At 43.8% G+C, this 24,843-nt stretch overlaps 10 protein-coding genes across 10 annotated transcripts; 4 read left to right on the top strand and 6 right to left on the bottom strand.

Annotated features, from left to right (window-relative positions):
* Nucleotides 1–748: 748 nt before the first annotated feature.
* On the top strand, nt 749–3,632 carry L199_008394 (uncharacterized protein; the record flags this gene model as incomplete). The annotated part of the gene is made up of 7 exons (XM_064894075.1): nt 749–1,452; nt 1,522–1,810; nt 1,873–1,977; nt 2,038–2,430; nt 2,496–2,636; nt 2,697–2,861; nt 2,928–3,632. The coding sequence occupies 7 exons, from the start codon at nt 749–751 to the stop codon at nt 3,630–3,632; spliced, it is 2,502 nt and encodes an 833-aa protein (XP_064750147.1).
* Nucleotides 3,633–3,932: 300 nt separating this feature from the next.
* On the top strand, nt 3,933–5,090 carry L199_008393 (uncharacterized protein; the record flags this gene model as incomplete). The annotated part of the gene is made up of 1 exon (XM_064894074.1): nt 3,933–5,090. The coding sequence occupies one exon, from the start codon at nt 3,933–3,935 to the stop codon at nt 5,088–5,090; it is 1,158 nt and encodes a 385-aa protein (XP_064750146.1).
* A 176-nt stretch (nt 5,091–5,266) lies between these two features.
* On the bottom strand, nt 5,267–6,834 carry L199_008392 (uncharacterized protein; the record flags this gene model as incomplete). The annotated part of the gene is made up of 7 exons (XM_064894073.1): nt 5,267–5,311; nt 5,429–5,617; nt 5,707–6,081; nt 6,161–6,220; nt 6,301–6,579; nt 6,627–6,710; nt 6,784–6,834. 7 exons carry the CDS (start codon nt 6,832–6,834, stop codon nt 5,267–5,269), a joined length of 1,083 nt encoding a protein of 360 aa, XP_064750145.1.
* Nucleotides 6,835–7,356: 522 nt separating this feature from the next.
* Nucleotides 7,357–8,493, bottom strand: L199_008391 (uncharacterized protein; the record flags this gene model as incomplete). The annotated part of the gene is made up of 4 exons (XM_064894072.1): nt 7,357–7,690; nt 7,763–7,837; nt 7,917–8,162; nt 8,258–8,493. The coding sequence occupies 4 exons, from the start codon at nt 8,491–8,493 to the stop codon at nt 7,357–7,359; spliced, it is 891 nt and encodes a 296-aa protein (XP_064750144.1).
* Nucleotides 8,494–9,659: 1,166 nt separating this feature from the next.
* On the bottom strand, nt 9,660–11,517 carry L199_008390 (uncharacterized protein; the record flags this gene model as incomplete). Its single annotated transcript, XM_064894071.1, has 4 exons — nt 9,660–10,133; nt 10,213–11,067; nt 11,154–11,262; nt 11,384–11,517. The coding sequence occupies 4 exons, from the start codon at nt 11,515–11,517 to the stop codon at nt 9,660–9,662; spliced, it is 1,572 nt and encodes a 523-aa protein (XP_064750143.1).
* Nucleotides 11,518–12,208: 691 nt separating this feature from the next.
* Nucleotides 12,209–13,541, top strand: L199_008389 (uncharacterized protein; the record flags this gene model as incomplete). Its single annotated transcript, XM_064894070.1, has 5 exons — nt 12,209–12,310; nt 12,377–12,446; nt 12,543–12,801; nt 12,936–13,043; nt 13,208–13,541. 5 exons carry the CDS (start codon nt 12,209–12,211, stop codon nt 13,539–13,541), a joined length of 873 nt encoding a protein of 290 aa, XP_064750142.1.
* Nucleotides 13,542–14,411: 870 nt separating this feature from the next.
* Nucleotides 14,412–15,566, top strand: L199_008388 (uncharacterized protein; the record flags this gene model as incomplete). Its single annotated transcript, XM_064894069.1, has 4 exons — nt 14,412–14,644; nt 14,735–14,983; nt 15,077–15,151; nt 15,230–15,566. The coding sequence occupies 4 exons, from the start codon at nt 14,412–14,414 to the stop codon at nt 15,564–15,566; spliced, it is 894 nt and encodes a 297-aa protein (XP_064750141.1).
* A 139-nt stretch (nt 15,567–15,705) lies between these two features.
* On the bottom strand, nt 15,706–16,332 carry L199_008387 (uncharacterized protein; the record flags this gene model as incomplete). Its single annotated transcript, XM_064894068.1, has 2 exons — nt 15,706–15,929; nt 16,002–16,332. The coding sequence occupies 2 exons, from the start codon at nt 16,330–16,332 to the stop codon at nt 15,706–15,708; spliced, it is 555 nt and encodes a 184-aa protein (XP_064750140.1).
* Nucleotides 16,333–17,393: 1,061 nt separating this feature from the next.
* On the bottom strand, nt 17,394–18,829 carry L199_008386 (uncharacterized protein; the record flags this gene model as incomplete). The annotated part of the gene is made up of 5 exons (XM_064894067.1): nt 17,394–17,687; nt 17,751–17,911; nt 18,002–18,158; nt 18,307–18,639; nt 18,710–18,829. The coding sequence occupies 5 exons, from the start codon at nt 18,827–18,829 to the stop codon at nt 17,394–17,396; spliced, it is 1,065 nt and encodes a 354-aa protein (XP_064750139.1).
* Nucleotides 18,830–18,964: 135 nt separating this feature from the next.
* Nucleotides 18,965–22,615, bottom strand: L199_008385 (uncharacterized protein; the record flags this gene model as incomplete). Its single annotated transcript, XM_064894066.1, has 3 exons — nt 18,965–19,386; nt 19,459–19,939; nt 20,018–22,615. 3 exons carry the CDS (start codon nt 22,613–22,615, stop codon nt 18,965–18,967), a joined length of 3,501 nt encoding a protein of 1,166 aa, XP_064750138.1.
* Between the last annotated feature and the right edge of the window lie 2,228 nt (nt 22,616–24,843).

Below are 24,843 nucleotides of genomic sequence, written 5' to 3'. Positions count from 1 at the left end.
TCCTCACCTTCTTATTAAATTTACGCCACGGAAAGATACTCCAGGTGTCCTCGGATCTACCTGACCTCTGTTACCATACTTTGAGCTGACATGGCGGGGAGTGGGAACCGAGTAGAATTAAGAAAAGACACCCCATTCCTATTTCTTATTGTTCTGATCACCTCTCGCCATGAAGTCGATTATGTCCATCGATTCCCTCTTTCCCTACCTACACGTTACGAGTCAATGAACGCTATGCTCCAAACAGTTACGACTGCCCAGCAAATAAGGAGGTAAGGGGGGATGGTTCATTTCATATCCATCCCGCTATATGCTATTCCTTGCTCTCTTCGAAAGTAGAAGATGCATGTTACATGAGATTGAACGATCAAGAACAATAAGTTGAATGTATGGTAAAAGTCGAATATGATACTTGGAACTATCTGATGAAACGTAATCCCCTCCTTTGGGCCCCTGCATGTTAAGGATAAATAAGGTTACTACTGGGTGTAGTCTGTAGTCTGTAATGTTTCTGATGGTACCTTTTTTGGATTTGTTCATCTATAAGTACGGGAGGAATGACATATTTCTTCTCGAGGATGTTTTAGGTTCCTTTCCTGTCCTTGTTGTTCTCCTACCACTAACACACTCTCAGCATACATATTTATACCGGGGTTCTTTTCCATTCTCCATCTCTTTCTTCTTCATTCAATAGCACACTCACACTCGTAGCGTATTATTGGATTTGCCACAGCCACCATTATCCACAATGTTGGCATTCGTCGTACTACCCTTTTTATCGGGGTTCTTCCTCACTATCTTATATCAACAACGTTGTCCCAGTGGTCTAGTAGACTGCTACAAGACGCTTCCCTTGCCTACTATCTCTGAAGCTTACGAAAATGTCATTGGTCCCATTAAACCTTTTGTGCCTTCTTCTTCATGGTTAAACTCTTATCATCATTATCATCATTATGGCCTACCCCACGGATCTTCTGCCTCTCCCTCAAGTATGGTAACCAAAGAGCTACATCCTCATCATCAGCTCCAGTTTTTTGTTGAGCTACCTGAAGATGTCATGGAGACCGACTACCTGGCGAATCATCCGACTCTTACACTGACATATCAACGTACTTCCACTCAAATACATTCATTCCCTACTGCTCCGTCCCAATGTAAGGATGTGGAGCTGGAATCGAAGGACAACGGAGAGATGATCTCTCCCTCTCTATCGAGAGGGATCGAGATTGTCGGAAGTATATTGCGATCTTTATCCTCTGAAGGCGCTAGAGCCAATGCTCGCGCTCAGATGAGTAAGGTCGTAAAAGAATACGTCAATCATCCAGTCGTCACTTTTCAAGAACATTTCCTACTCCTGAAACAACCGGTTGAGAGGGAAATAAGGGGTTTGAAAGTAGATAGAAATGTAGTGATCAACACCGTGGTGGGATATTACCTATCCATTGCCCTAAAGTGAGTGAGCCCCTATGGCGGTAGCAGGTACTTTTGTGATGGATGGCTTACTGCTATTGCATTTTATAGGTCCTTAGTCAAGCTGATGGCTCGAGGTCTATATCTCATCGTCTTCCGCCTAATCTTCCGCCCCCTCGCTCGCACTTTCGGATCGGCGATCAGCCTCTTCAGGAAACGCTCCGACCAATCTGATCACGATGATGATCATCCCGATCAGGATCACGGTCGTCCTGAGCCACCTGAATCGAAGGCAAATCAAGATCTAAAAAGTCTCGGCAACGGTGCTCTCTCCATCGACGGCAGTGAAACGGCTTCACAAATGACACTAAGCAGCTCTGATCCAGTAGCTTCGCTTTGGGTGAGTTGAGCTATCTGACTGTAATTTGCGATGTAATGTATGTGCTGATTGTTTCCATGTAGGCATGCACTTCATCTCGTTTGAATCGTACTAGCTCCCTACCCTGCCTGAGCCCCACGTCCCCTGGTTTCTGCCTCTGGAGAGAGTTTGACTCTCGAACAAATCAAGTGAGCACTCCCTTGTCTAGTTCTCCAACTCCATCTCGCGGATGCTGATTTTTGTGTTAGATTCCACATCTGCATATAACACAGCAAGATCTATCCCTCCACATCCCATCCGCCCTTCATGGTCAGTCAACTTCTCAAGTGCATTCCGATGACCTTGAAGAAGAGACAGGGGCTTTGGCGCCTTATCTGATGAAAACTGTACCTACACACAATGCCAATGGATCCTTGGCTTTCGACAACTACGACGATACGTGTTTGTCCGCAACTCTTCGACAATGGCCCCGAAGCTCCCCGGATGTTGCGAATGATGACCTGAAGGACAACGTCAATGAAAAGGTGGCCAGCGACCAATCACTTATCCAGACCACCTGGCCTTCACTTATGATGGAATGGTTAAGGAGCATCTCGAAGGGAAGGTTGCTATTGCTTCTAGAGAGAGTGATGAAAGTAATTGTGATTTCAACAAATCTACATCGGATATACGAAGAAGCTGATGTGTAATGATCTAAATACTACAGATCATTATCGCAAATACCCTACCTCGGGCATTTGTAACACCCAATGAAAGTCTCACAGTGTTCGGACATGACTACATTTTCCCTTCGCCTTCACCTTCATCTTCACTACCTGATGATGCTGAAAAGGATGACGAGGAGAGAGTAAGTTGTCATGTACCCTTGAGGTTGTGCTTGACTGATTTATGTGCCGGTATTCTGTAGGAGCTCCAACCATCACGCTCAGAAGTCCCTCGAGGGTACAAGAAGGAACGCCCTGTAGAACACAAAGTGGACGGATCAGCGGGAGTTTCACCCGATCTTCACTTGCCTAGGCACAAAAGAAACAGAAGTGACCAAAGTCTGAAGGATAACAAGAAGGAACGACTCGTCAGTCCGATCACAGTCCTTCTTTCTAGTGCCACATATGCTCAGCCTTTTTTGTCTGCAATATAGGGTGGGCCCCAACCAACAAGCCCAATACAAGGTTCTGTAGCCGAGTCGGAAACCGATGAGCGTAGGGTGGCAGAGCGAGTAGAAGAAATTGTGCGACAATCCTTCCCTCCTGCTGTCAATGAGGGTACTTCTGGACCTTCGACTCAGTCCTCAAAGGAAGCAGGTGCTTCCACACCAGCTTCAAGGGAAGACAAAGGGAAAGTCCCAGTCAGAGGACAAGAAGAAGAGAATCAAAAGACCCCTGAATCAGATATTGTATATCAGACGAGAAAAGACTTCAAAGCTGCTGTAGACAAGTCGGCTGGAAACCTTCCAAGCTCGAAGTTAATCTCTGGTTTAACTGAAGCGGGCTCTTCAAGACCAACAGATAAGCTCAGACCTGATCCAAGATCTGGATCGACCTCTCGTCAGCCTTCGGAGGATAGAGATACCGAGCCCCGCCCGCGCAGGAAACGTGTCCGTGGTAGAAAGAACAAGAAAGGGAGAGGAGGGCAATCTGATATCGAGGCGACTCCACCTCCTCAATCAGGCTCTAAGAATGGACCCTCTCCTACTCCTCCTTCCGCTACGATCAACCTTGTGGATGATATAGATGAAGAAGCGGAGTATATCGAGGCTGTTGCTCAATTCCTGGACCAAGAATCGATCAAGGAGGAAGAGCGGCAGGAAGAGGAGGAAGTGGACAAGATGCTTTGGGATTTGTAGGGATACATGAGCTGTATTCTGCAACTTATGTTTCAACCACCAGCTTTCGATACTCATGATTTGATTTACAATATCAAGGTAGAATTATATCAGAGAGGGATTCATGCATAAGGTGGTACTCATGAAATCACGCTCTTCATGGTCATATGAAAGTCTATTCACGTTCCAGTAGGATGACATCATGCGAGTCCAATCTGCCTCCACTATCCAAGGCTTCCTGCTTGGAATCCAGATGTAACATTAGTCGCATTCGACCTTGCGATCATACTTATATCCCAACTCTAAACCCAGCAGAACAACATGCTCGTCCTGATAGCATTGACCGCACCGATACTTACATCGGTATACCACTACTTCTCTCCGACTTTTCAGCCTCTTCTTCCTCTCTTTCGCAAATCAAACCACACCGCCATTCAGTTCCCCACAAGAGAACTAAGCGGTGGTCGAGTAACGCTCTTACTAGTATATCATATCATACGGAGTTTAGCTCGAAGGATAGGACTCGGACCTCGACTATCCATCATCGGAGGAGATACTCAAGATGGTGCGGTATACAAAATCAAAGATGATATATCACTTTCAATGCCGTTCCAAATCATTTCGTCAGATATCGAAAATTATCTACAATGTCTATCATCCTCCTCCTCATCTCCATCTATCACCAAGCAAGATATCTTATCCAGTGGAAAGCATTTACAATTACTCTTATCGGCTTTAACGGAACCATCCATGCTCTTACTTCTGTCCAAGGTGAATTGTCCTATAGATCCGATAGGTTCAGTCAACGTGCGAAACAAATTCACTTTAATCGATCTTCCACTCTGTCAACGATCCCTCCAAAATACTTTGGATAGTGAGAGTAACGGAGGTCCCGGACTGATAGCTAGGTCAAAGTTAGATCAAAGAGTGAAAAAGGTTAAGAGAGGTTGGGAATTCACTATTATCGTTGAATTGCGACTAGATCAAACTGGAACTGAGACTGGAACTGGATCTGCGATATATAAACAGGAATTTACAATGTTACAATTCCATAAACATCCACAACAACCCTCCATACCACCTCCAAACCCTACGACTTCGATAGATGTAGAATCTATAGGGATGATTGATATTGGTAAAGAGGAACCTTGGAATTGGGCAAGATTATCTAAAGACTATAACCCCATACATACTTACTCTACCGCTGCGAGGTTATTGGGATTCAAGAGTAAGATAGCTCATGGAAATCATATAGTTTCCAAAGCAATTCAGCAACTGTCTGACCAAAAGATACACATGGACAAGGGGATGGAGGGATGGATAAAAGTGGAATTCAAAAGACCGATAATCGTACCGTCTACTTTAGAAATCAAGATGTATCCCCAGGGAACAGAGAAGAAAGAGCCGTTTGTGGACATCTGTATGAATGGTAAGGTAGCTATTACTATCAATTTTGGGAATGAATGGCAGTCATCTTAAGTAATGCTGTTCCGGACTCAAAAATGTGACTACATTCCCCACAGATGGTTTATGCTCTAAATTAACTTTATACTGCATGTAACGTCTTACACTACGCCATTCATCTTTCTATTGTAACATTCACAAACTACTACTAAATTTTCTCAAAGCTTACTATCCCTACTGGCTTGATCGGTTCAAGCGATCTTATATACGATCTTCTTCCCAGACACTTTGCCGTCCTAGACATTCAGCACAAAGCAAAGTCAGCACCATGCTTTATCCGAGATGACATCGACATAAGATGTCGCGCGATAGTGCACAGTGTAAATGATATAATATCGTATTCCAGAACCCACCTTCATCTCCTTAAATCCATTTGATACATCATCCAAACCACCTAATCTCAGATCGATCGGATTAGGCTTGATACCGTATTTGGTGATGAGTTCGGGAGTTTTGGCAAATACTTCTTCACCGAATTTACGGTCCTCAGGTTTAGCGGGTATGATCATTGGTTGAGGAGCTACAGGAGCGAAGTTGAATTCCTATTTCGTCCAAGTAAAGAAACAGAGTATAACAATCAGCCTTTCTTTCTGACCTTTCTTACCTTATCTGATAGTGGATGGTGACTCACTCTACCAAACAAAGTATACATCAAAGTCCAATCGATCGTAACACCCTTAGCATACTTTTGCTTATCTTCCTCACTTGGTGGAGGAAGTATGAGATTGAGTTGTTTTGCTTTATCGCCCATCATTCCCACTGTCATTTTCCAAGTTTCACTCTCCGAGATCGTATCGAATGCCAGGGGAACACCACCCCCTGTAATCTCCTTTGCTTTTGCGATGGCAGCTTCCTTGTCGTGATAATCGACAGCTGCGTCCGCACCATACGACTTGATCAGATCGAATGAATGGGGCGAACATACACCCATGACTTTGTAGCCTAATGCTTTGGCTAAGGGAATAGCGAATAGACCGACAGAAGATGATGCTCCGTAGATTATGTACTATTTATGTCACCGACGAATATCAGCATAGGATCGATTAACGTGAACGTGAAGGTGTATATAATGCATGACGACTCACCCATGATCCCTCAGGTACTTTTTCAGGTGGGAAAGCGTGTTTTTGACTTTCCAAAATGGCCTATAGTTTCCAATCAGCCCATACATATCAATATCTCAATTTGATCAGCAGATCAAATACTTTCAAACACCCAGACTCACCTGACAAGCGGTCACCCAAGCAACACCGAAGGTAGCTGCCTCCTCAGGTTTAAGACCATCAGGAATCTTAAAGCACATATCGCTTTCGATCCTAGCATATTGTGCATAACTTCCTCGATCCTTATAGATTCCTCCATGTGTACATCCAGCGATCTTATCTCCAATCTGCAAAGGTATTTTGAGATTTGAACCTAATTTGACTATGGTGCCTGCAAAATCGCAGCCGTTGATTACACCTGGCTCGGATGCTTTATAGGCATGCTTCCAATCTGTTGGGTTCTACCACACATATCAGCATGTTCTCACAAAGGACGGAAAGAACTCACTTGAGCTGCGTAGTCCACTTTGATCAGTACTTCATTCTCTTCCAATTGAGGGACGGGCTTCTCTTGAATTGAGATCCATCGTTCCTACCACCGATAGTCAATAACTCGCCTGACAAGGGATGTACATGCAGGCTGCGTCACTCCATCAGTGACTCACCTTGTCCTGTTGGACGATGGCTTTCATGGTTTTTGGAATCTCAATTGACATTCTGAATTTTGGGTGAGTGAATGAATGAATGAATGAATGATGAAAGTGTGGGAATGGTGGTGGTGGACTCGCACTATATATAACGGGGATGTCGAATATGAATGATTAGGTGATCATGTACAGCTGCTTGGCTTGCTTACTAATGTTGACCAAGAGTATGAGCTCTTACTTATATGTGCTATCTTCCATCTATGAGCTCACAAGGTGGAGGTGAGGTGTGGAGGGTGTACCCACACTACGAGTACTGCACGTTTCCGGATATTTCGGTGTTCCTCATCAGCGTCATTCGCGGTTGTCAGTGCTCGTCTCTTCCGCACCAATCGTTGTTCACGCACGGTCATCCCGTTGAGCTGTCCGCCCTCGTATGACTGTATCATCGATCAAAGGATATATAGTACTCGTCTTTACTATACCCCATGTCCAGTGGAATTGCTCGTTATACAGTACAACAAAACATTATGTGTTCACAATCGATGATGCATCAACTATCATAATTGATATTCGATTCCATCAACTTCCAACCTATACATATCTCTTAATCAACTCTTCCAAGCTTTGTCCTTTCCATCCCTCAACTTCTACCTTCTCAACTTGACCTTCCTCGTTATCCCATTCGTTCGTACCCCATCTCTTCCTGATTCCAGCAGCGATAGCAGGGAAGGTATCTTTCTGATCTTCCTCATATCTCTCTGCAGTATATTCTACAAGTTCTGCGGGCTTATTGTTAACTTTGCTCAAAACATCTACAATCTCCTGTCCTGTAGGGGCGTAGTCGTATAGGGTTATTGTCTTATTAGCGATTTTGGAAGGGGATTGAACAAGTTGGCTGAGGGCGTATCCTAAATATCCAAGTGATCTATCACAATCCAAAAAAAAAATGATTAGCAGATGTAGTCTCTGACTTGTACTAGGGGAGCAGTGAACGTACGTGATCCTAAGTTGATACTTGAGAGCATTACGGTACACTTCAACTTTATTGTTCTTCACATCAGTTCCGAGGAATCTACTCGTATCCATCCCAAATCAGATCATCAATCAGCGGTTGAAATTCTTCTCGATGCAGATGAGGTTATTGTACTTACTCATAAGCAAAGAAAAACAAATCGAATATTCCTACTCTAACACTAGTAGTAGGTACGTTCAACTCTTTGGCAAGCTTGACAACATCCTCTTTCTGTGCGATTGGAGCTAAAGAAGGGGTTTCGTATTCGTTCTTAGTCCAATTAACACCGAAATCAGATGGAATGAAAGTTTTCAATTTTTTGGATCCTTCAAGTGATTTTACGAGATATGTTTGAGAGGCTATACCACCTCCTGAAACTGTTGAGCTGTAGTACCAAAATATACGATGAGAAAATTCATGAAGCAGTAAACGATAATGTTTATACGATGTATCTCTCAAATCGAATTGACCGATACTTACATGACTACATCCAAATCACCTACTACGCTCTTAGTTTTCTTCACCCCACTTTCATCAAGGAATACCAACCTTTTTTCTACGTTTGCATCAGAAGGAATCTTTGATAAATCGGATGATTCCCTGTGTAAGACGATCAAATTGATTTTATCATCTTTATGAGCATCGATCAAAGGTGAAAGTACGGCTGAACCGACTATCCCAGTGAATCCGAAGAGACCGACGTTGATTTTAGACATTGTGTAGATTTAGAGGTTTGAATGAGTGGATTTGAGTGGTGAAAATTAAATGCTGTGATTTGATATGGTAAGTTCTCTTCGTTGGTGATTTGTATGGGTTAGGAAGGGACGAGATCCCAAGTCGCAATTCAAGCCGTTATATACCTTTCTTCTCAGATCACATCTCTACATCAACAAGTGCGACTTACTAAGCACGCGACAACATACATGCAAGCACCCAAGTTATTTCGTCAGAATAGCATCGCATAAGATTTACCAGATCAAAGCTTACTAATCATCTAACCGTTGGATCTAAACTTGCGAATCTAAGTTTCTGGTACGTTTTACGCTGATTTTTGATTTTTACCGGTAAATCCGGGATTGAGGATAGTCACCCAGGCACGAATTCCCACCTTCCCATATTCCCATGTACCCATACACTCATGTACCCACAAGAAGCAAGCGGAGGGAGGCTATCTTAATTCCTACAATGATAGTTTCGATCAATGTGATCGGCTGATTTAGATCTGCATTCCACATTCCACATTCCAGATCCCATATTCCAGATCATGCTCACCTGTAAATAGTGGCAGTGTATTCGATGGGCCGAAATCGCAGCACTTCAAGTTTGATCGAATCTTGTATATACTATCCAATGCCTATCATAGTCGCATGTCTGGCTCATACGTAACGATGTATGTTAATGCAACAATTCATCATCCTTTTACATCCACCTTCAACGACGCAAACTTTTGCCAGTATATATATACAGATTTTTGAAACGAGATAGAATCATCTCAACATTCAACCGCATCCCATCGATTCATCCATCCCGCTTAACTATAATTACTTTTAGACCATCAATTATGTCTTTTGTTTTGGTAAAATGAGAAATGAAGAGCAATGCTAGAGTTTATCACGATCATATACGGTATAGGTGAATAAATGATTTGAGAGAAAAAGTACTTGTACGTATATGAACAATGAAACAACGGGAAAAAAATTGGAATGAAATGAAAATCAGAATTGAATCAATAAAGATCATGAAAGACGCCGATGAGTAAAAGCTGTAAAAAAGAAATGAGAAATGCAAGAAGAGATTGTGACCAAAGTAGAGAAGAAATAGCAAGCACGACGTCCTTTTTCGTGTCATTCAACTATCATTTGATCGTTTTATCGTTTGATTTTTATTGTTTTTGTCGATCACCCTGGTTAACTTGACCACCTCTGCCACCTCTACCACCCTGATTCCTCTGTCCACCTCTACCACCTTGCCCACCGTTGGGTTGTTGACCTTGTCCTTGACCACCCTGCCTTGGTCCACCTCTATTACTAGCTTGTCTTTGACCTTGTCCCTGTCCCTGTCCTTGTCCCTGAGGAGCATTCACACGTCTTTCATCTTTCTCCTTTCGAGTTTCGAAATTGATCTTTCCTGAACTTCCATCAATCTTAATTCCATCTTCACCTCCTTGAGCAGATGGCAGAGAAGCGATTATAGCCTTTCGAGCAGATTCGACTTTGTAGAATTCAACAAAGGCACAGGCTTTAGATTTGACAATTTCAACTTTCTTGACATCTCCGAATCGCGAGGCAGCGTTCTTGAGATCGTTCTCTGATATGGATTCACCACCTGCTTGGTTGTCGGCTGACCAATTGGGAAGCTAAGGATATCGACACAACGGTCAGCTAAGGGTTTCAGGTCGGACGACTGGTGAGAATTCGAGATCATTGATGGCTTACCTTTACGAAACAATGAGCAGTGTTCACCTTCAACGCGTTGGTCACGCCAGGAGATTGCTTATCGGCGGAGCCAGATGCAGCAGGTGCAGCTTCCTCCTTCTTGGGAGCAGCTGGGGCGGCAGCGGGAGTAGATGCGGCAGGTTGATTAGACACGACAGCTGATGACCAAGCTTTTCCACCTGAAGCAGCGAGGGAAGCCCAAGTCTTGGGCTTGGGAGGAGCGGCAGGTTGAGCAGGAGGGGCAGGGGCAGCAGATGGGGGAGCGGGGGATGGAGCAGCGGGAGCAGGAGAAGGCGAAGCAGCCGGTTTGGGAGCAGCTGGCGCTGGCGCAGGAGAAGGTTCAGCAGGTGGAGGTGGGGCGGAAGTGACGGGTTCTTCAACTGCTGGTGCAGGTTCTGAAGGAGCTACGTCTTTATCGGGAACAGAAGCGACGGCTGCCTCTTCAGGTACTGCATCTTGCTTGACTTCTGCAGGAGCTGAGACTGGTTCGGGTTCGGGTTCAGGGGCCTTTGCGGGCTCTTGAGTCACTTGTTCGGCCGGTTTGGTCTCGACTTCCACGGGTGCAGGAGTAGGCTCAGCAACAGGTTGAGTAGGTTGGGATTCCTCTTCGATCTCTTCATCTTCATCTACATCTTCTTTGAGATATCGGAAGATATCGTTTAGGACGAAGTATCCATTGGGTTGTTCGGCAAGGAAGAAAGTTTGAGTGAATTTTCGCCATGGTTGGTGGTTATTCGACATTTCACCGATAACAAGGATAATTATACCTCCGTTGGCTGATGATTGGGAGTCGATGGAGTGGATATAGACTTTACACTCATTATAGCCGATAGCGACGATTCGGTCGTGGATTTCCTATATCATGAACGATCAGTGTTATTGAGCAGGTTAAATAAAGGAAAACCAGGAGGATAAGGCATAAATCACATCACTCAACTCACCTGTTGTCCTAGAGCGATTTGAGACTCCTCTCCTTCCTCTCCGTGGATGAACGTCGATCGTTTGTTGTAGAAGCAGTGAAGTCGGTGAGGTTGTTTGTTCACAAAGTTGCTACAATTTGAACGATTCTCGTCAGCTCATGACTTCTGGTCGTAGTGAAGGAGGCGGATGCCTGATGATTTGCTTCCATTTGGTCGTGGTGACATTGATTTAACGAGGAGGCCTCACTCACTAGTATTGAGGAACGAATTGCCATCCGACATCATTTGGTTGGATTTTAGATTGTTGAGCTGAACCGGCGGCAGGAGTGGAAGCTGGGATGGTGGTATCAGCATGACCGTTGGTTTGGGGAGCTGAAGAGGACATGATGATTTATCTGTTGAAATGAGGGATAGCATCAGTTGAGTTGACCAGTGAGTTCTGAGCTTGTGTATGAGACCCCACTTACGCAAATGAACTGTCAACAGACTATTGATTCGGATTCCAGATGATAATGTTCGTTTTGGGTTCGGTGATATTCGTGAGCGATGGAAAAGAAAAGATGAGATCGATTCCGTTACAGCGAGATTAAGTGAGACTTGGGGTGATGTTATCTGTTTTGTTGAATGTACGAGACTGATGCTGAGACTGGCACTGATACTGATATATGATGCTTGATATGTGATAATGTTGTTGCAGTGGAAAGTGAGAGATTGACGAGGAATGATGCTCGAAGTTGAATGACGAGCGGGTGAATGACAAGTGTGGTTAGAGAGAGAGTACGAGTGCGGAGATATGGGATGGGATTTCAAGGTGGAGGTCATGTGGCACCCACCTCCGTTATCACCTCGTCATACACACTCATACTACTACATATACTCATACACATACACGCGTCGTTAAATCACTCATATTCAGGCTCTTCCTCAGCCATTCAGCTGGCATTCTCAAGCACATATCCGATATATATATATCTGTAGACTAAGTACCATAGCTCTCACTGCTTATAGCATCAACCCAAAACCACTCAACCACCATTTCCTCCATCTCCCTGCCCAACGCCCTTCACCTCGTCACCATGTCAGTCGACTTGCAGCAGTCCCTCTCGGAGCTTCAACAGCTGTTTGACGCACCGGGAGGATCGAGGGACGAGGTATCAAAGAGACTGGCAAAACTCAAGGTGAGCTGATGATTGAATGTGATCCTCTCCACCTGGATCAAATAGCTCACACTTCATCACTTATAGCTCGAATTGGCCCAAACCGGCTTATACTTTGCACCACCTACAGCCAACCCACAGGATCTCATAGCAGCGAGTAAGTCTCTGTTGATCAAGACCCCTCGCTATCTATCATAGGATGCTGTGCAACAGAGGCTTGTGCTGATCTCGCTCTGTTGATCAATTCAAACAGGATCAATCCTCGAAATAGGATCATTCCACTCTCTCCGCTCAGGTAACCTAAAATCCTACGCACAGTATAATTTCGCCTTACAACCATTTTATCTCAACCTTTCCTCGATCATACCCGAATCACCCAATCGACCAATAACATTAGGCTTACACCTATTAGCGTTACTCAGTGAAGGTCTATTGACAGAGTTTCATACGTTGTTGGAAACTTTGAAAGTGGAGCAGTTGAGTGATATCTTTGTAAAATTGCCTGTCGATTTGTGAGTGTTTCTTCCTTTTCTCTAGGTCGAGGTGTACCTCGATCTCAAGTCTTTGCGACTAAATGCATGTTGTCCGAGCATCCTCATCTGAATGTGGAAGATCGAGAAATGCTGATATTCTTACTATATCATAGGGAGAAATGGTTGATGGAAGGTGCCTACAATAAAGTGTACCGAGCGAAAGATAGAGTTCCAAGGGAAGAATTTGGTTTCTTATTAGAAAGATTGATGGGAACTGTTCGGTAGGTCTTTCACCAATGATCTTTCTTTTTCCTACCTTTCTACTCTTTCATGTATGACATAAGTACATCCAAAACCTTCTGTCGCCTCGAAATACCTGCTACATCCTCCTGGGCTGAGCCATCTCATCCTCTAATCCCTCTCACTGACGTACTCATTCGTATAGTGGTCAAATAGCTTCAACAATCGAAACTTCCTATCCCTCTCTTCCCTTAAAATCAGCTGCAACTCTCTTATTCTTCAAGCCTAACGAGACTTCCCAATTGAACGAGTTCGCTCAATCTCGAGGATGGGAATTATCACCTTCTCAACAGGTATACACTTTCCCCAACTCCATCAAACCTGATATTGCCTTGGCGGCTTTACAGCAAAGTTCGGAATCCAAAAACACGAACGTAGTCTTGAGTTTGGAGAAAGGTGGTATTAAGAGGGGTACACCGATGGTTAATATGGTTGGTCCAGCGCTGAAATTGGCTCAGCAGTTGGAAGCTATTGTCTAATCTATAGATAGCAAGTAGAAGCAGAAAAATGATGAATGTACTGTACATATAGAATACATACGCAGAATTTGTCGAAATCATTGTTCTGCTGTGGCATGGAAAGGATGGCAAAGTGAGAGTGAAAGAGCCAAGCAATGTCATTCGGTAGCTACATGGACTGTCAACAGCACCTGCCTATGAATACATGTGCGGCAAAGGTAATTGAGATGGTGAAGTGGGATTGTTATTGGAGGTGCTTCGATGTGGGGAGTAAATCATCAAAAACACGAGAGAACAAAGCGTACGTCACAGTTATCACTATGCCGAGGGAGACATGGGCCGTAGGAGTGTCCGATGATCTACTATTCTGAGCGTCTGACATGTATGAGAACCCTTAGAGGTACTTTTTCTGTTGGCCACAGTTCGATAATAGCATTGAGCTAGATGAGTAATCATAGTGAATGTGCGACTATGTGACTATGTGAATATGTGAACTGATCATACCTGTATGAGTAGCGTTAAATGGCATCTCCGTGGCTGTGCCTGAAAAATGGTAGGCTATGATGAATAAGCACATAATCCGAAGGACCAAAAGAGGAATTAAACCTAATGATGGATCGATTAGATTGATAAGCACGTAAGTTGCGCGTGCGATTGAGCAATACTCGTTGGTATCCGAGTGCCGAAGACCGAATTGACTGTGAGGTGGTAACTTAGTTGACGACAATTGATGTGATTGACCGAATATCGCATTGGGAAAGGTATAAATAGGACGTCCCATCGATTAAGTGTCACAAGATGAATCAACTCATTGACTTACTCCCTAACGTCTCAGACACAAATAATCCACACAATCACTTCTCGTAAATACTCCTCGGAACGTAAACCATCATGTCATCTCAACCTGTTATTGGCTTCTTAGGATACACAGGTCTGGTCGGATCTCACATCCTTCCTCACTTGTTGGAATACCATAAGCAAGGTCAAATCAAATTGATCATCTTACATCGAAAGGGTAGTGATACTTCCAAGATCCCGGATGATGTCGAGAAGAGATTGATTGATCTGAGTGAAGGTGGTAAAGAGGTCAATAAAAAGGCTGTAGAGGGTCTTCAAGTCGTCTTGTAAGTTGACAAATTGACAAATTCCCTTTCACACCTCATTGCTCTACTTTCGATCATGCCTGAACTGACTGGGGTTGATATCATTTTCAGATCAACCGTATCGGGTGAAGGTCTCAAATCGCAGATCTACCTCGTAGACGCTCTTGAAGGTTCAACCACGTTGAAATCTTTCGTTCACTCCGATTTCGGTACCAATTGGACTGCCAAAGAATTGAAAGAAGCCCCTGGATTGAGTGTCATAGGAGTTAAAGAAGATGTAGTGGAACATGCGGAGAAGAAGAACGTTCCACTCACCCATGTTAGAGTAGGGGCTTTTGATCTTTTCGTATTCAAGTTCAAGTGAGTCCCAAAGCTTATCGAATGCCAAAATACTCGTATACTTGTAGACTGTACTGAATGTGAGCTGATGTAATACACCTCATGGTAATGTAGAGCCGGTGGTACAGATGTTAAAGGGAATGTAGTACAAGAATTTAGAGATTCATTGAAGAACCCCCTAAGAATTACGTGAGTACCTAGTTCTGAACCGCACTATAGTCGAGTTGTGAAACTTGTCAATGACTAAATAAGTCGTGTCTTCTGTAGTACCCTTCCATTCTTAGGACAAGCTACTGCTCAACTCCTCTTACACCCCGACGAAATCGCCAACAAGACCTATCAAGTGTACGACCACGAACCCACCGGACAAGATTTCGTCGACGTCCTGACCAAGCTTAATGGATCTAAACCTGAGATCACCCATTATACAGAGGAAGAATACCAAAAAGCAATACAAGTACCTGGTACAAGTGCGATCTTAGCTGCCATCAAAGCTAAATGGGGAGATAACAATTGGGGAGCAACTTCACCTAGACCAGAAGTTAAAGGATGGAAATCTGTTTCGTTTGAGGAATTGACAACGGAATGGGCTAAACAATTGTAGACAATGTGAAAGAAGAGATTCATACTGAAATGATTTATATCCACCATCAAAGATAGGATATACATGATTTATTGTATATCACATGGACGATGTTAGATAGTAGATGTATGAGTAATCACCAACTAAGAACCATATCCTATCAAGGACAGTATTCTCCAGGTGGGAGAGTGTTGACCATATCGTTTTGACTGGGTGCGTTCAATGCAGATTCCCAAGTATGTTTCAGTTTGTATACCGTCCAATCTGGATCCACACCTCGATCGACCGGTATAGCACTGGTCCTGACGGCTCTCTGATTCAGAGGGTAAGTTGATAATCTCTCTGCATTTGTATTGTTCAACCTTGTTCCCCAGAATTGAGATCCTTCCGAAGTCAATGAATTCGGTCCTTCATAAGGTACTAACAATACTTTATGTTTACCTCAATCAATTCTACGACATGTAGATTTGACGTTCGGCGCAGTAGCTTGAGATAAGATCGCACGAGTTCCTTGACCCAGAATATCTCTGGATATATAATCCAACCCAGACATAGAAGTTGGATCTAACGCATGAGGTCTCCGCAATTGTCCTTCCGATGCTGCGTGTTGTCTTGAAAGTTGGAACGCCCTACCTGCACCAGAGTTATACGAAGGTGGTGCGCAATGCTCACAACCTTCGTTGGGGTGTACGAAACTTTGATTCAGGAAGGTCGCTTTATGAACTTTGAGATCACTTGCCCAATAAGAGGTCACTTCGACGGTTATACCGAAATCAATATCAGACATACTGTAGCATACGACAATGTAATGCTAAAGTTAAGGTTGTGAATACCGTTTGGATCGATTGTTCCGTATGATAATTGATGATTGCGTTATAAGTAGATGGATGTCGGGGATTACAAAGAATGTTCTCGCCTATTTATACCTTGAAAACGAGTAACGTATAATCAGGTATCTACCACCTTTATTCTACTACTGAAAATTTTCTGTCTGTAGAGAATTATTACATGTTATTACCAATTCTGACATCGAATTTCAGAGTAAATGAAGGCTCAAGGTAAGAAGGCGAAAAAAGGTGAGTTGATACAGTACAAACCGTGTCAGAATATCTTTTTTCTCCAATCGATCTCCTTTGTCGGGTGGTAAATCATCTATAAGAAGTATTGCCGATGCCTATGCGGTGGAGAAAGGTAGAGTACAATACAGTATTCTCTTTTCACTCCGCTTCGGAAAAAATCATCATGATAGGTCAGTTGTTCTCCAATATGAGCGGTGATGATCCCTCCAGCCTAGACTGAGACTTGGATCACAAGCGGAGTAAAGCAAACTGAAGCGGATATTTCTTATCTGCTACATTCATATGTACAGGTGTGTACTGATAAATACCTCACACCGATGATCAAGTAGTCTAGATATTCTATCCTGGCATTTTGACTCCATCGTCCCCAATACCATATCGTACATTGTGACCCAGTACTGCATTGTATTCACACAGCCACATGGAAGGCCGAACTTCAGGATATGGTGTCTCGTACCGGATGAGTACCACTTCAGGCCTTCCAAATTCAACGAAGACAAATCTGCCCTCAGAAAGAGAGCTAAGCAGGGTACGACAAGATTGTTGAATTATCGATGAAACAACTTTGGGACTTTACTCGCATTCCTCGTTCTCAACCGAACAATCCAAATACTTGTTCATTATATTCATCCAAATATCATGACTGATTATCACCCTCTATGTGACTTCAAATGAAAATCCTAATTATCACTAGATATACAACATAAATAGATACGTATCTAATCGCTTTTTCGCACGATCTCCCTTTGACTAGTTATTATATTATTGTTCATTGATGTTCATGATCATGCTGATGCTTACTTCTCGTAGACTGTCTTTTCCTCTCTTCCCATTCCATCGCCCACTGCTCTTTCTCAAACTCGTCATACGCATCTTTGTTATTAAGCCATCGTTCCTGTACATCCCTCACGTCGTTCCCATTTCCACCGGACATGACTGATCCGAATAACGCTTGTGTATTGACCGCATTCATATCATCTTCAGAATCTTGATTGTGAGGTATAAATATGTATCCCGTCATCTTATCTACCAATCGAACGAGGTTCATCATTGATGATTTATCCTATATTCCATATCATCATATCAGCTGCGGTTGTTCCCGCTCCAAGAGTGCCTGACGACTCACCTCAACAGCCAAAGTCTCAAATCCGACTAAACCAAAATCATCCACTAATTCAACCATGGCTTTATTCAATTTACCGAATTTAGCTGCACGAGGTTCAGAGTCGAGTTTGGCAAGTAAATACGACAGATCCTGGACTTCGGTATAATAGCTCAGGTCGAATGCTGAAAAAAAGAAGAGTATATACTTTAGCACATAGCCCCAAGATCTAGAAGTTTTCAAGACCGAGTATCAATATTCTAGACTGTACTCACGCAGTTCACCATATGTAGATAGCAGATCAATCTTACTCAAAACATTGACATGGGGCATCTCCATTTGTAACATCGCCCGTAGAGCTAGTAAGACGACAGAGATGAATTTGGAGGCGTCGGTGATATAGTGCGCGTCGCTAAGGTGAACAGCTGCGAGCTGAAATACAAATAGACAATTAGTTATGTTCCCCGAGAAGCCTGTGGAATGCGAAGGGTACGTTGAAGACAAGGGCAGGAATGGGGAGTGAAGCAACCACGATAACGTGATAAACAGACTCAAGAGGAATTTGGTACACCTCACTCACCCTATAATCCAATTTGCCCAACTTCTCAACCATATTCTTCAACGAATCATGATTCGTCCACAGTTCCACCTGGCCAGGCGTATCAAACACCACATATCCATTCCCACCATCATTTTCCAGCACTTCATCCAATCGATCTATCAACCAATCAAAATTCGCCTCTAGGTATTCTAAACAATATAACATTGCTCCATTGGGACCTAGACCGTATTCTTCCATTGCGCTATCTAAATCGACGAGTTCAGTGATAGATATGGAGCATGGGTATGGGGGGTTAGATACGGCTGGATCAAGATTGATTATGTGTATAGGTCGATTGAGAGCTGTGAGGAACTAAGTCAATCAATATAAGAAAATTGCTTTCAATTTTGACGCTTGCGATCTTGAAGGAGTGTGAACTCACCTGATGTAATCCATGGCAGTAGGTTGATTTGCCTGCACCAGGTGGTCCAGTGACTAATTGACCGAATGCAGATTTATGTTGGACCTTGACTTCAGGTAGAGTATCTAAGGATGATGACATGTTGATGAAACAATTTAGGTTGGTAGATAATACGCTATGACCTAATTCAATCGTGATTTTGCTGGGATGATAAGATGATTTAAAAGGATGATGATGATAATGAAAGGCGGGATGAATTGAATTTGTCGATGCCCTTTAATGAGAATGAGAATCTCCAGGAGGAGTTGGGAACTCGTCAAAGAAGCTCACAGCAGCCGAATTTCGATGATCGTGGCCCAACACAGGTGAAGTTGAAGAATCCCTGACACTCCCAGGAATTGGTGATAATCCTCCTACGGTATGGCCGTGATGATGGTGAGGAGCGAGTGAGTAGTTTTGGAAAGACGACGGTGCAAAGTTGATATGCTTTGATGCAGATGAAGGTGAAGTTGATGAAGTTGAAGTTGAAGTGGTGGTTATACCGAATGTTCCTGGTGATAAGGGTGCGTGAGGTCGAGACTGGCGGCGTTTCCCGTGAGGTGTTGTTTGTGTGGCACTTTCCTCTCCTTCAGCTTGAGCTTGAGCTTGTGCTTGAGAGAGATTACGGATGGTATCGTGAGATCTAGGGAATGGGAACTCTACAAACCCATAATACATACATCTAATCAGTCACGACTTCTCTTGATACGAATGTGTAGAGACAGACTCACCATGTCCCTCAGATAAAATAGGTATAGCAGTCTCATGGGTATCCTGACTCCTCTCGTCCCTCTCTTCCTCATCGCCATCATCAGAATCCAAATCTGGTGAATCGGGAGTTACAGGTCTACGGTTGTTCCAAGGAGCCATCAATCTCTGTTGTACCCTCGCTGTATTCGTGGTGTTATGGTTCGTTCCCACTTGATCCAGATATCCCATATAAGGTTGTTGCGGTTGACTGCTCATGTTGGGAGTAGCTATCTCAGCTGTCGATTCACTTCCATCAGAGGGTCTACGAGGTTGATCGTCCTCTGATATGATCGTACTGTGAGGGGTGGGATCCATATCGTATCCTAATCCTACAGGAACAGGACCTTCTGGAATAGGCCGAGGAAGGGAAAAGTGATTGGTTGAGGATGGTGCATATTGACCTGGGATAGGTGTATTGGAGAATGATCCATTCCGATCAGCGGGTGTACGGAAGAATAAACCCTGTACACCATCAAGATATATAAGCTCAGGCCCCTTGATCTTCTTGACAAGCAAAGTAAAAAGATAAAGATAGCTCACCTGGAAATCCCTATCATCCGGTGTCTGACCTGGACTATCTTCACTATTCGCGTCACTCAACCTATCTTTCCTATCTGATATAGGTGTGGATCTAGCCGATGTACCAGCTCTACTCCAACCCTCTGACGCATCCGTATAGACGGTGACTTTCGAGACATTCGATTCACCATGTACGATATTTGGTCTTACATCTAAGAAGCTCGGGCCAGACTTTGTTCGTGGTGAAGGGACAGTGGAGATCGGGTAGTCTAATGCAGCCGGAGATATCGAATAACTTAAATCGGGTGAAGGGAATCGTTGATGCTGATCTTTCTGAGTAGGAGATTGCACCGATACTCTTGGTGGAGAGGGTACAGACATTGTACCAAACTTCTTCTTGTTAGATTCACTGGTGTTCGGTCGATTCTCCATTAATGCCATTCGGGTAGGACTGTGTTTAGCCTGTTGTTGTTCTACCGTACCAACACTTGAGGCTCTACTTCTCCCAATCGCTTCTTCCAGAGCGGTCTTGCGTCTAGGTCCATCCGACTTGATAGAAGTGGTCGATGAAGAAGGTGAAAGTGCCGATGAAATTGAAGTGGACGCTGTAGTAGGTGTAGAAGCAGAAGTTGACAGATGTCCAGTTTGAGATGCAGCAGTGGAATCGCGGATGGTTCGATGTGCGACCGGACCTTTGGAGGGAGATTGGAATGCTCGTTTTGTCCTAGCGCGTTGTTGCTGTTTAGCCAAAAACGCTCTGGCGGTCGCTGAACCTCCGTCAGACAATCTAGACTTCGCAGTAGAAGTTTTGGGTGAGAGGGGATCAGTCGTTTTGGGGAGTGGTGCAGTTTTCGGCTCAGACATATCCTCATTATCGATCACTATCACCTCCCTGTCCACTCCAACAATATCAGGTGAAATGGCCACGCCAATTTCATCCGTTAACGAAATGAATGGTCCTGATTCAGGCAAGATTGGTGAAATGTCATCTTTAGGTATATCAGGTAGAGGTTTTGATAAGTTCAATGGAGCAGGAGGGCGGAAGGTTCCTTCCCTTTCATATTTTGCAGAGAAAGGAGTCCTTCTCGAGGCTCCTTTACTGATTATCACAACACCACCTTTATCGCCCTTATCAGCCACAGAGGGTTGCTTGAATTGTAAGGATTTCCCGGAAGGTATGGCAGCTGTAATAGGATATCTCGATTCGACCGGAGCCGTAGCAAAATTCGCTAATAGTGGATCACTTCTGGTCAGAGCGGAATTAGTCGAATACGGCATTGAGCTCGATCTCTTCCTGTTGTTGTGCGAGATGTACATATAATCGTCGGAGGAATATCGAGGTGCTGAGAATCGTTGCTTGGATGAATGGCCGTAATCTTTCGAAGTAATACCTGAAGGATGAGCAGTGCGTGTAGTACCGTGGCCATCTAGATTGAGGAAGCTTGTGATTCTACCGCTATTCTTCCTATCTGATTCTCGCCTAATTACCGAAGATTTCCTTGAATGAGGATTCGAGCTGGAAGCAGAATTAGGATTGGGATTGGTGAATCTCGATCCGAATGAAGCTGATCTTTTCCTAAGAGATGTTGAGGGAGTTAAAGCTCTGATCAACGAATTACTCCTACTTCTTCTGCTTGAACCATCTATCGACCTTTCTCTACTTCTTGCTCTAGCATTTCCAATGATGGGTGCACCAGGCGGGGGAGCAGTAGATCCCAAACTCAAACTTCTACCTCTTTTTTTTACCAGATTGGCCCATTGTTCCCTCTCTTCGTCCCTATACCTCCCCTTTTCTAGTACCGTTTCATTATTGTTCGTCGTAGATGTCGAATTCATACTTCCCACACTCAATCTTTTCTCTTTCTCATCTTCAGGTGTGGTAGGCGGTGTGATTTCATGAGGTAACAACGTAGGTCGAGGCAATAGAAACATGTCACACATGGTAGGTACCGCCCATCGTTTATTCTCTGCTTTGTATTCGTACGGATTAATTTTCCTAGGTTTAGGTGCCGATACTGCTCTCTGGCGATGATTGGTCATACCATTTATGGGCTGAGATCTTTGTATAGGATTGCGATTGAGCGATGAAGGTGGATTTGATTTCTGTTGAGGGGTGTTTGAAGATGATCCAGCTCGGAGTTCTCGATTCAAGGGGGAGAATAGGATATTGGGAGCCTGTAATCCTGTTGGAACCGATGACGAAGAAGGGATTCTCTCTGATTTATTGTTGAAATCAGATATGGAGTTGTAGGATGGTGATTTATACATTGCGCCTTGTTTTCGAGATGAAGGTAACAATCTTGCAACTCCTGAAGAAGGATTGTTATCGTAAGTGTCGAACGGTGTGGTGGTTGCTGGTCGAACGGGAAATGGTTTCGAGGTACTTGGTCCAGCTATGGCGTTGGAAGTGGTTGAGAAGACATTGCTGAACATGGAGTAATTAGTAGAAGGTTTGGTAGGTGATATAGGTGATAGGCCGATCCCACTTTGCCTGGTAGGTAAGTTGGGTCTGGAGTTGGGACTGTAAGGAATATACCACTCGTCTCCTCCATCATTGGGAATCGAGTCGTACGTGTGACGAGAACGGAGTTTGGTGAAGACGGAGGGTTGACGTTCCATTTTGAATCAGGAGATATTCGATGAAGCAGGGGAATGGAGAGCAGCAGAGCTGACGAGATGATGCAAAGGGAACTTTATGATCAGCGTTTGACGTCCGGTGAATCTTTTCGTAGATATCGATATGTGGTGAAGTTCATTTTCTCATTCCGTTGAACTCACGATTGACGACAAGGTCGATGATCTACTTTCGAATTGGGCTCGATTGTGATGGTGATCTCCTGTATCCTTCAACAATCCACCCAGACAAGGATGCCCTTTTCCTGATACTTGTCTCCTTTGATCGGTATCGCTCCGAGCTTCCTGTCCGTCCGTGTGTTTGTGAGGATGGGGATGAATGATTTTTATGTTGTTGAAAAAAAAACACAAGCACGGATGACGTTCCCTTTCTGAACCTAATGATCAATGCTGGTTTTTTGGTAAGAAAAGGTTTTTAGTGTGGTGCTAAAAAGACGGAATGTTCCTCGTTCCTCCTCTATGCAAGTTGACTAGTACGTTATGCTTGGATCGTCGTTGGTGTTTAACGGAGTAATGTTCACCTAAAGACGCGTCTTTGTCTTGGGATATGCTGTGAGTTCAGATATAAGTGGGAGGGTGATGATGATCATGAGATGTATCTAGAGAATATTGACACAGCAGTCAAGGATGCTCTTATCCTCTCCATCACCATCGCCATCATCATCATCATAGATTTATCCTACAACAGGGTGTTACGCACTGACCCGCCCATACCCTTTAAGATGTGATGTACTGTTGCGGTGTTCGGGTGAAAAAGGTACAGTAGAGCACCTTCGCACCTTCAGGAAATCACTTGATTAAACTCTACTCTAATCACAAACCAATCACGGCACACTCCGCTCACTTCGTGCTCGCTGATGCAAGAGAGCGATCGGAAAGGACAGATGAGATCCCAGAATTCTAGAATTTAATCAAAATCATACTCATCAAATGACGCAGCACCATCATTTCTTCATCTCCTTGTAACCTTTGAACATGACTTCTCCATCATCACCGTTCCTTGGTCCTTGAACCTGATAGACGCCACTAATGCGCAGAAAGAAGCCGTAGACCGATAAATTAGTGTGGAGCGTAATCGGAATTCTAATGCTACCAAACGTTTATTCTCCTTGATACGTTCAGAGTACTGCTACAACTGTAGTATGGATTAATCTGCAAGATCTGGATCTACGGGAAGGTATAGAATCGTTTACGATCCATCCCTAATGGAATGATTGTAACGAACAATTGGGATGTCACCTGAAACAATCCATCTTATCCCGAATAAAGCACGTGATCAGGTAGACATGCATTCATAATGCATTTACAAAGCACCCTGGGGACTAATCTACTTTCTTGCCTTTACTACTTCTCCTCAAAACTCGTGATCTACCTCTTTCGACCAAAGGATCTAATCAAATATAGATCAGTCTTCTTACGAATCAAGTAAAAGTCAAGCGCAAAGTGGACTCAAACTCACATAAAACCCAAAGAATAAAACCCGAAACCCCTCCTAGTCCGATGAATCCGATCCATCCTTTCCAACTCACTTTCCTTCTATCTGTCTTTGCCAACTTATTCAACAAAAGCCATACCGAGGGTCCAAGGAGATGAGAGATGAAGGACGTGATGGAACAGCGCAGGGAGCTGACGAGATGATGCGGGAAGGATCCTAGGATCAGCTCTTGACGTTCGGCAAACGGTCAAATACATTTTACATTTCGTTGCACTCACGATTGCGATATATATCAATAATTTATTTACTTCTGAAATTGAACTTGTTGGTGATGGCGACGGTGATCTCCTATATTCCTAAACAATCAACTCATACAAGGATGTCCTTTTCCTTTTCCTCGTTGCTTCTGATCGGCACCGCTGCCCTGTCTGTCCGTGTGTGGGAGGATGTGTGAGTCGGGGATAGACAACTATGATGCTGAAAAAAGGCCAAGCACTAGTGACGTTCGCTCTCTGAACCTAATGATCAATGCTTAATGCTGGATGGTTTTTCTGGTGAGCAAAGATTCTTTCTGTGGTGTCAAAAGACGGAAGCTACCTCGATCCTCTACCACTTTGCTAGTACGTTATGCTTGGATCGTCGGCGATGATATATCACGAGGGTCAAATATATGGGGTAATGTTCCCCCAAAGGACGCGTCTTTGTCTTGGGAAATTCGAGTATGCTGTGTGAGTTGAGATACAAACAGGAAATGGATGGCAGTCATGAAATGTATCTG

The sequence above is a fragment of the Kwoniella botswanensis genome, chromosome 3, assembly GCF_036426115.1.
Source record: "Kwoniella botswanensis chromosome 3, complete sequence".
Taxonomy (NCBI): Eukaryota; Fungi; Basidiomycota; class Tremellomycetes; order Tremellales; family Cryptococcaceae; genus Kwoniella; species Kwoniella botswanensis.
The sequence above is the reverse complement of the archived record's forward strand: the minus strand, read 5'-3'. Positions and strand labels throughout refer to the sequence as shown.